Source organism: Xiphias gladius, chromosome 21 (genome assembly GCF_016859285.1).
Source record: "Xiphias gladius isolate SHS-SW01 ecotype Sanya breed wild chromosome 21, ASM1685928v1, whole genome shotgun sequence".
Classification (NCBI taxonomy): Eukaryota; Metazoa; Chordata; class Actinopteri; order Istiophoriformes; family Xiphiidae; genus Xiphias; species Xiphias gladius.
This window is the reverse complement of record NC_053420.1, coordinates 13,919,587-13,929,325: the sequence shown is the minus strand read 5'-3', so window position 1 is coordinate 13,929,325 and position 9,739 is coordinate 13,919,587. Positions and strand designations below refer to the sequence as shown.

The 9,739-nt window shown below is 42.5% G+C and overlaps 1 protein-coding gene across 6 annotated transcripts; it reads left to right on the top strand.

Annotated features, from left to right (window-relative positions):
• The first annotated feature begins 71 nt into the window (after positions 1-71).
• Positions 72-9,638, top strand: slc45a1 (solute carrier family 45 member 1). 6 transcript variants are annotated; one of them, XM_040158572.1, is made up of 10 exons: positions 2,672-2,690; positions 2,863-2,896; positions 3,527-3,967; positions 4,082-4,174; positions 4,552-4,776; positions 4,994-5,886; positions 5,981-6,134; positions 6,262-6,438; positions 6,607-6,812; positions 7,382-9,638. In XM_040158572.1, exons 3-10 carry the CDS (start codon positions 3,547-3,549, stop codon positions 7,652-7,654), a joined length of 2,442 nt encoding a protein of 813 aa, XP_040014506.1. In that variant the 5' UTR covers positions 2,672-2,690; positions 2,863-2,896; positions 3,527-3,546; the 3' UTR covers positions 7,655-9,638. The 6 variants fall into 6 exon arrangements, with proteins under 6 accessions (XP_040014505.1, XP_040014506.1, XP_040014508.1 ...); XM_040158574.1 differs by lacking the exon at positions 2,672-2,690 and having other exon boundaries at positions 2,716-2,896; positions 7,382-7,415; positions 8,848-9,638; XM_040158573.1 differs by lacking the exon at positions 2,672-2,690 and having other exon boundaries at positions 2,716-2,896; positions 7,382-7,607; positions 8,848-9,638.
• The last annotated feature ends 101 nt before the right edge of the window (positions 9,639-9,739 follow it).

Here is a 9,739-nt window from a genome sequence, read left to right as displayed (position 1 = left end):
CTGTGCTTTTTTTCTGTTAGGACAAGTCAAAATGTCTGCTGTGAAAAAGGTCTGTTCGACCCTCCCTTCTACACACTGACAGTGCTTTGTCCCTCACTGTTAATCATGGACCTAATCATGCACACTTGTTTTCACTATCACTGATGGAGCAGATCAGCACCAACATCAGAGGTAGAAAAAGAACATGCCTCTCCACAGTACATCTTTTAATAGATCATAACCTTGTGAAACACAAATAAACTGCACAAATTAAGCAAGCTTGTATTCTGTTATTTGAATATTTGACCTTATCATCATATCAAATCCATATAAATACAGCAGAAACTTGAAAAATAGTAGTGTGTATTTTCTATGATGTGCAAGGAATTCCTGCTGATTTCATGTTCAAAGAATTATCACAAATTGAACAGAAGAATTATTCGACAATTCAATGTTTCTGTAAAAAAAAATACATGTCAGCTCATTGTTTTAGCTTAATAATGGTGTGTAATTGAACAGACACAGTAAAAGATAATGGAAGACAGTTGTTAGTGACCAGTGACATGAATTTAAGTTAAAAGTCCATGCATAATTTGCACAATCATATACATTTAACAGAAAAAAGATGCCAATTTATTTAAAACCCTCACATGCAGTTTTCCCTTTTCCCCCTTAAATTCATTTATGATGGTAAAAATGATCTTATTTTACACTATTTGACAAGTTTATATTCTCTATCCGCTTGATCCAAGTCTTTGAAGCTCTGTGATGTTTAGACAGGGAAATATTCAAACCCAAGACAGTATTTCAATTCACATTCTAAATTTCTTGCCATTCATTAATATACACACGTAAAAAAATATTGCTCCAAAATACAGCCTGACACTTGGAAAGTTTGAAAACTTTGGGATCACAAGAATTACTAGAATTTTAAACAGAATTGTGTGGGCTTGAACGTTGTAGCACAACATGAGTTTGAAACACTGAAGTTTAAGGGTTTACAGTTATCAAAACCGAGGAGAATCTAATATTACATATTATCAATTTAATATACTTGAGGCATTTTCGCCCCAGAAAGTCAAACATGTCTTTTAGGTTTATAAACCTAATATTGATCGAACAGATTGCAACAAAGTGCATGAAAAAGTAGCACCTACAGTATTTGTAACTTTACACAAAGTTACAGTCAGTCAAATGAAAATCCTCTTTCAAGTCTCATCTAAATGCAATTCCAGCGGTCGAAGAATTACCCAGATCTTTTACCTAAGTAAAAGTACTAATATCACAGTGCAGAAATATTCTGTTACAAGTAAAAGTCATGCATTCAAAATATTACTTGAATAGAATTACAGAAGTATTAGCAGCAAAATATACTTAAAGGATCATTCACCTTTAATATAATACTGCATACCATATTATTGGCTTACAATTATTGATGTGTTCATGTGTAAGCATCACTCTAATTCTGCAGCTGGTAAAAGTGGTTATATTTTTGGTTTAATAAACTGAGTCTATAAAGTAACTTGTAACTAAAGCTTCAAAACAAATGTAATGGAGTACCAATTACTAAAAGATTATATACTGTACATACTGTTCATGGCCTTTAACTTTGATTAGCCGGTGCCAGTTTCCACTCTGTGTAGCCTAGATGTAGAAAATGTCAAACGTCAACGTCGCTCAGGTTGGAAAGAACCTGCTGAAGAGCGCCGACACTGGAGAGCTAAGCCATGAAGCTGTTTAGTGTGAAGGCCGCGAGGGATAGCTGTGAACCTTCCTCTCCTTCTTCAGATCTATTTGGCAGGGGTGGAAGAAGGACTCAGGAAATACTCAGTTCCTTTACTTAAGTAGATACAACAATGTAAAAATACTCTATTGCAAGTAAAACTCCGGCATTTCAAATCTTACATAAGTAAATGTACAAAAGTATCATTAGCAAAATGACTTTAAGTATCAAAAGTAAAAGTACTCACTCTGCAGAATAGCGGCCCTTGACTGGCATAGTATTATATATTACATAATAGATTAATACAGATTCATCAATATGTAAGCAGCTGGTCAGGGTGGAACTAGTTTGAACCACTTTACATACAGTTAGGTTATAAAGTCCAGTGGTTCCCAACCTAGGGGTTGTGCCTCCTCCAGTGGGTCACAAAATGAATCTGAGGGGTCATTAAATTCATTAATAGGAGAGAAGAGAAGTTTAAAAAAAAAAAAAAAAAACAAAGTTCGTATACAAAACTCTGCAGTAACCATCTGAGAAGTTTAGAGGGGAAATGTCTTTGACTCATAGACCTCTGAAATGTGACAAGGAGCAGACACATGCCAAAAAACTGGTTTAATCTTGTATAGAACTGTATAAAGTTATCATAAGTGTTTTATGTCCAGTCCAAATTTGAAAAGTAACTAATAACTATATCTGTCAGATAAATGTAGTCGAGCAAAAGGAACAATATTCCCCCCTGAAATGTTGTAGAGCAGCATTAAAAAGTAGAATACAATTGATAAACTCAACCGAAGCACCGAAAATTTGCATCCAAGTAGGTTTCGGCGAACGTATCAGTCACAGACCTCACGTACACGGTATGTGTACCGGAGTAGAGGATGGACGTGTCGACAGGCTGAGGCGTTTTTGCGGCGGGGACTGTCCGCGGTGCTGATGTTGCAGGGAGGGGCGTGACGTCACGGGAGAGACCGGGAGGAAGAGGCGAAGGGTGAGGAAGAGAGGGGGAAGGAGCAGGGACGGAGGAGAGAGCGGGGGGATGACTGCATCAAAACAAAACAAAACAAAACAAAACAAAAAACCAACCATGACTCCTGTAGTTCATCCTACGTTTTTTGTTATTTTTTTATAAATCATGATGGTTGCTCTGTTTACCTACACAGTGTGTCGCAATAAATGACGAGCCGCCCCGATAAGGTAATTATCATCTTTCACCTTTGAAATTTGCACGCCTTCTTCATCTTCTGACACAGTCGAGTCGATTGCGTGGTCGCCACCTTTAAAGACAAATTTCAAGTCGAGGATAATATCGAGGATACAATATTAGATAAGCAGACTCAAAAACAGCAGTCGTTCGGTTACGGGGCTACAACAGGATCTATATTGGTCAAATATTTCATTTGCGCTTGAGCGGTAGGGACACGTTTTCCTCGCGATTGTCTTGAAAGCCATCGTTACAACCCCCAGCGGCTCCATTGTGTCCGACCTGAGCTTCCGCCATGAAATATTAAAATGGAAACAGGCTTCATGAGAGCGGTGCCGCATGCTCCGGAGCACATGGGCTTTGCGCACAACACGAACATGCGCATTGGTTGCAGTGCGTCGTGCCCATCATTGCTGTGCCATCGTTGCTCTCTGCTGATGACTGCAGTGTCCTCTTGGTAGCACTACACAACCATCAGCAGCACTAATTTACACACATGTTCACTAGGGCGAATTGCGGTGCTCTTGAATGACCTCTAATATGAACAATCGAGCCCAGAACAAGTTTTAATCATGTCTTGAGTTCAAACTTGACAACGTTTATCACCCTCTTCTATGCTGCAGTGTGAGCTGGCTTGAGAGAGATGTCGTCCCCGGGCATGGGCACCCCCACTGACCCCCTTTTGGCCAGTCCAGGGGGGAGGTTATCCACAGCTCAGGAAGGTATCTGGAGGAGCTCACTCCCCAAAACTGCCAGCTTCCCAACGTCCACCACTCGACACCTGAGTCACAGAGCCAACAACTTCCAAAGACAGCCCAAGCGTCGGAAGCTGATAAGACCTTCTCCACCTCCGCCGCCCAACACACCCTGTCCCCTGGACCAGCTGGACCTCAGTGAACTTCCCCCGAGACGTACCTTCCAAGAGCTACTCTTCAATGGCTGCATCCTGTTTGGTATTGAATTTAGCTATGCCATGGAAACAGCTTATGTGACTCCTGTGCTTCTACAGATGGGCCTGCCTGATCAATTCTACAGCTTGGTGTGGTTTATTAGCCCCATACTGGGTGGGTGAACAACTGATGGAAGTTGACATGTGATACGCTGTACTTATGAAACACAATCATCTCGTTGCACTCACTCAGTGGCCTCTAACTCTCTCCTCTGTCTTTGGCTTGAAGGATTCCTCGTTCAGCCTCTCATAGGAGCATGGAGTGATCGATGCACATCCCGGTTTGGGCGAAGGAGACCTTTCATTTTTGCCTTGGCTATAGGTAAGAAATGTTAAAAGAGGACTGCAGTGACTTTGTAGTGCACTTACATAAAGTTGGAATACCCGCAAGACAGATTTAAAAAAAATTATTAAAATCATAGCAGCAGATACCAAGATATTGAGACTTGAGTCCATAATATGAAAGAAATAACATAAAAATACTACTATCTCTGCTTCCCATACTGCAACTTGATAACATCTTTCATCAGACCTTTTCTGACTGGTAAATGTCCATATATTTCAATCTCCATGGCCCCAGCTGTTAACATTGGGTTTCTGTTTTGTAGCTTCCATGACTAAGCTGGGAGCTTTTTTCCCCCCACTGAGCAAGATGTCTGTTGAACTGTAGTTCTGACTTTCCTCTGCTTTTCCCCAAAGGGGCTTTGGTTGGTCTTACCCTGGTGCTGAATGGGCGGGACATTGGAGGTGTTCTGGCTGACACAGCTTTAAATCACAAGTGGGGAATTGTCCTGACAGTGTGTGGTGTGGTTTTGATGGACTTCAGTGCTGATTCAGCCGACAACCCGAGCCATGCCTACATGATGGACGTGTGCAGCCCAGAAGACCAGGATCGGGGGCTGAACATCCATGCATTGCTGGCAGGTAAGAAAACACTTTACAATGGTTGTAAATGCAGGTTTAATTTATTATTAACAGTTGTAGGATAGAAGATGTTAACTATATCTAGTATTCTTTTAAGATAATCTGCGGAAAACAGAGCAGAAATGAGCTTTAAGAAATAAACAGCTATTGGAAAAGGATAAATAAAAGGTTATCGTTTGTCACTGTTATTTTTATTCTTTTTTTTTTTTTTATACAGGACTAGGAGGTGGATTTGGCTACATTGTGGGTGGCATCAACTGGGACCAGACACAATTTGGAAGGTTGATGGGAGGTCAACTGCGGGTCATATACTTGTTTACGAGTGTCACTTTGGTGATCGCCACAGCCATGACTCTGATGAGTATCCCTGAACGGCCCTTACCAAAGAGCCAGCCAAACAAAAACTCCAGCAAAAACGTTCTGAAGAGCCCCAGCCTGCCTCTTCCTCCCTCTCCTCCTGTTCCCCCAGGATCAGGTTTTGGACTGGATGAGGAAGACGAGGATGGTCTTTATAGCTACAATTTCTCAAAATCTCACCCTCCCGACCCTCTAGCCCATTCTTGTAGTGCCAATGCATGCCTCTGTGCCGGCCTCACAAGCCCAATATCGCCACTGAGCCCCCTCACTCCAAAATATGGCAGCTTTATAAGTAGGGACAGCTCGCTCACAGGTATCAATGAGTTTGCCTCCTCGTTAGGAACCTCCTATATAGACAGTGTGCTCATAGACTGCTATACAGGTCAGCAGACACCACAGGCCCTGGCCCCCAATTCCACCACCACGCCCCTGCCCCCAGGGGACTCCCCACCTCCTGAAGAGTCCACACAGGGGGCAGGGAGTCATCCTGTAGGACAGACCCAGGCCGATGTGGTATCTCATCCAGCTGGAGAAGCTCAGGATGCAGAAGCGCCCCAGCCCAAGGGAGATGCACAATCTCATGGAGCATCTCAGGTCACGGCTGGAGCTCAGCCTGGTGCAGGGTCACATCGAGGCTCCACTGCTGGTATCCTGAAGCGACCCCAGAGTCTTGCACTGATGGAGGAGCCCATGGCAACACAGATAGTTGGGCTGGAGAATGGACGCAGGAGAACAGTGACCTTCAGCCAGCAGGTCAGACACATATTTTAAAAATGACAAAGCTGTTTAGGAAGGAGCCACGACGGCATTTGTTAACACAGTGCCTGTCTCTTTTTGTCTGACGTAGGTTGCAAACATTTTGCTGAATGGGGTGCGCTATGAGAGTGATCTGAGTGAGAATGCGGAGACAGGAGAATCCCAAATGTCAATGAAGTTGCTGTGTATAGCCATCTACAGGATGCCTCCCTCTCTGCGGAGTTTATGCACTAATCATTTTTTGGGTGAGAAAAATCATTTCCATTCAAATTCAGTCTAGTCAAAAAAAAAAAAAAAAAAAACCTTAAAAGCTGCCCGTTTTGTACTTAAAATGAACTGAGTTCATACTCTTTGCTTCTCTCTGTGCTGTAGGCTGGTTGTCCTTTGAAGGCATGCTGCTCTTCTACACTGACTTCATGGGGGAGGTTGTGTTTGAGGGAGACCCCAAAGCACCCCACGACTCTGAGGCCTACCAACGCTACAATGCTGGTGTTAGCATGGGCTGCTGGGGCATGTGCATCTATGCATTCAGTGCTGCTTTCTACTCAGGTAAGCAACACTCATCATCATATCATGGCTTGGGTGTCAGTATAGCCCTATATATATAACCCTAAGAAGAGTAATTTCCTACCCTGGTTGGAAGTGTGCAAAATTTGTCTAACTTACAGCTTTACATTTGGTCTCTCTGTTTCCCTCTGTTTCCTCTTCATCTTCCAGCCATATTGGAGAAACTAGAGGAGCGTTTCTCTCTTCGCACTCTATATTTTTTTGCCTACTTGGCGTTTGGTTTGGGCACAGGTCTTGCCACACTATCCACCAACCTCTATGTGGTACTTTCTCTCTGTGTCACCTATGGGGTCCTCTTCTCCTCTCTATGCACGCTGCCTTACTCTCTGCTGTGTGAATACTACCAGAGCCCTCAGGTCAGTCTCTAGATAAATGCAGGACTAATGGACTCATTTCTAGAGTAATATGGAGTTGTCTGATGGTATTTTTAGAACTTAAAGGAATGCTTCAACAATTTGGGATTTTTTTTTAATTCACTATTTTGCCAAGAGTTAGATTAGAAGATTGATGCCACTCTTGTATCTGTCCCCTAAATATGAAGCTACAGACATTAGCCGGCTAACTTAGCTTAGCTTAGCTTCCAAAGGAACCAACATCCGCCTACCACCTATAAGGATAAGCAATTAACATTGTAAATCTAATTTGTTTAATCTGTACAAAAACCGAAGTATAAAAATGATACACTGTGGTTTTATGGGGATTCTGTGCGGGACTATTTCTTTAGCTTTCAAGATTCTTTTTCCCTGTTTCCAGTGTTTGTGAGCTAGTCAACTGCTGCTTCATATTTAAGTGGCATCAATCCTCTCATCTAACTCTCAGCAAGAAGGCAAATAATCGTATTTCCCAAAAATAAGGAAATAATGCTTCCATGCTGTAGTGATTTGTGATGCACCATATAGCTAAACTTTTCCTGTATGCCCCTCAGTTTTGTGGCTCATCAGAGGACGGCACCAGACGAGGTATGGGGGTGGACATCTCTCTGCTCAGCTGTCAGTATTTCCTGGCTCAGATCCTAGTCTCTGTGGCGATGGGACCTCTGACCTCACTGGTGGGTGGGGCCCAGGGAGTGATGTACTTTGCAAGCCTGATGTCATTCGTGGGCTGCCTGTACTCCTCTCTCTGCGTGGTGTACCAGCTGCCCCCCCCTGAGGGTGAGCCCCCCGAAAGCGAGACCCAGCCACTATTGGTGCACATTTAGAAAAGCCTCTTAATTTACGTTACCTCACACACACTCAACGGCACACGCTCTCACACTGTTGCTTAGTGTCTGAGTGTGTTGACCTTCACTACCCTGATAGGACAAACATACTGAACATCCTGCCGCACACTGTACAGCACAGCTCCATATATTGTTCCAGATTAATCAGCACTGCTCTTCTCAGAGCTAGACAGACAGACAGACATACATTGGCCACTGCTCTAATATGTGTATACATGACCAGTGTGTTCATACAGTGTGTGTGCCCATGCATTTTTTTCCTAACTTTTACAAACGAATGTGTGACCTTTTTGAGTGCAGTGTGGGACAAATGGATTTGTGTGTGTATGTGTGTGTATTTGCGAGAGAGAGAGACTGTGAGTGACCTCTTTGAGTATAGATAAGCTGTTCTTGTGTCTGATTCTTTGCTGTAAAATCTTGCATCATCTTTTCTTGCTTGTTGGTGTTTAGTATAGAAATGTTGATCACTACAGACAGGCTAACCACAGCTTTCCCCTCTGTTTCTTCCTTTTATCAGTTGCCTAACTTCTGCATGAGCTGCTGTATAATCTGTCAAAGCCTTGTGTTAACGTTTTGTTTTGGTCATACGGCCAAGGGAATGTCTACCTGCCTGTTTCTCTGAGTTAGCATATAAGAATCATACCTTAAGCAGGAATTTCTGACTAACTGAATGTGCTGCCGGTGACCACTCATACTCACTGTTAATGCTTCTCTTTTAATACATCAGCTCTTTTTGCATAATTTCGCAGACACATACTTAATATTCGTGTGAAGCTGAACAGTGCTTAATCACAGTTACAGTCTTGAAAAGCTCCACATTGTTCACATTTAAGCTGCAAGTAAAAACAACACTTTCCACACTATCCAGTGACTATGAGACTTAACCAGTGTGCTATGCCCAAATTTCACTGTTTAGTGCTGGGTGACTCTAAATCAAGTGTCACCCCAAGTATGGGTTCAATGCCACTTAATTACTTAATCAGCACAGAGCCATGACTAATAGGATGACACACATATACTCACTCATAGATGAACTTCGAAAAACACAGAGAAATGTGTGCTGGTGGCAAATTCTGTCTGGGCCCTCACTAAGCCATTGACAGCCCTGTGAGCTGTCACCCTACTCCTGGCAAAACCATTGTAATAATGACAGTGATTCTTGTCATTATCAGGAAGAGGAGAAGTTGAAACTGGGGTGTGATTCAGCATTCAGTCGGAAACGGAACAAAACAGAAGAACAGCAAACAGAGAGAAGACTCATATGAACTATGGGTAACCCTGAAGGTGGACAGCAGTGAAAGAAAAGACTGTGGGGGCTCATAGAGCCAGCAGCAAGTACTTATTGTCATCATTGGGGTGCATGCTTAAGGTAGTAGGTTTCTGCTCCACTGAGCTCAGCCCGTCAACTCAGTATAGTGATGACCTTACATTTCTTGGCAAAGCTCCTCACAAAATTACCAAACTTCATACCTTTTCCATCCTAAAAAAAAGCCATCTTCATTAGCAAAAACTACATATGAATTATTTTTTTACATCTGTTGTGCCATGGCAACCAGTATGCTTTATCTGTACAGCCTCAACACAGACACCAAGCTTGACTGCAGGGCTTTAACATGAGGTAAACTTCAGTATATAACCTGTTTTAAGCCTATCATTGTCATGGTTTCATCTACTGGGTCACACATTGAGTGCCCAAACATTATGGAGCCGCTCATAATTGCTGCCTCAGCAGAATGTCAACAATTGCCTACGATTAAAGCCTCCCAGACTGACTGTATGCACACCTTTCTAACGTTTCTGAGGAAACTGTAATTGTATGGATCATGCTGTTGCAGCTTGTTGAGAGAAAAAAAAAAAAAAAGTTTTTGTGTTACATGGTACCACCTATTGCTCAATATTAGCAGTTACTGTAAAAGCTACTTTTATTCAGGGTTCAGTTAAAACTAAAATGACCATTTTGCCATTTTGGACTCCTGTGTCAATTATTGTGATTTTTAAATCAATGATTATCATTGTAGTCCATACCAGCTATCACCCCGGTTGACTTGATCGATGATGTTCTGC

Coding starts and splice junctions, on each gene's coding strand:
- slc45a1 (XM_040158571.1), top strand. CDS start 3,547: ATGTCGTCCCCGGGCATGGGCACCCCCACTGACCCCCTTTTGGCCAGT. Junction 5,887..5,980: donor CAGTGACCTTCAGCCAGCAG/GTCAGACACATA, acceptor TGTCTGACGTAG/GTTGCAAACATTTTGCTGAA. Junction 6,439..6,606: donor CAGTGCTGCTTTCTACTCAG/GTAAGCAACACT, acceptor TTCATCTTCCAG/CCATATTGGAGAAACTAGAG.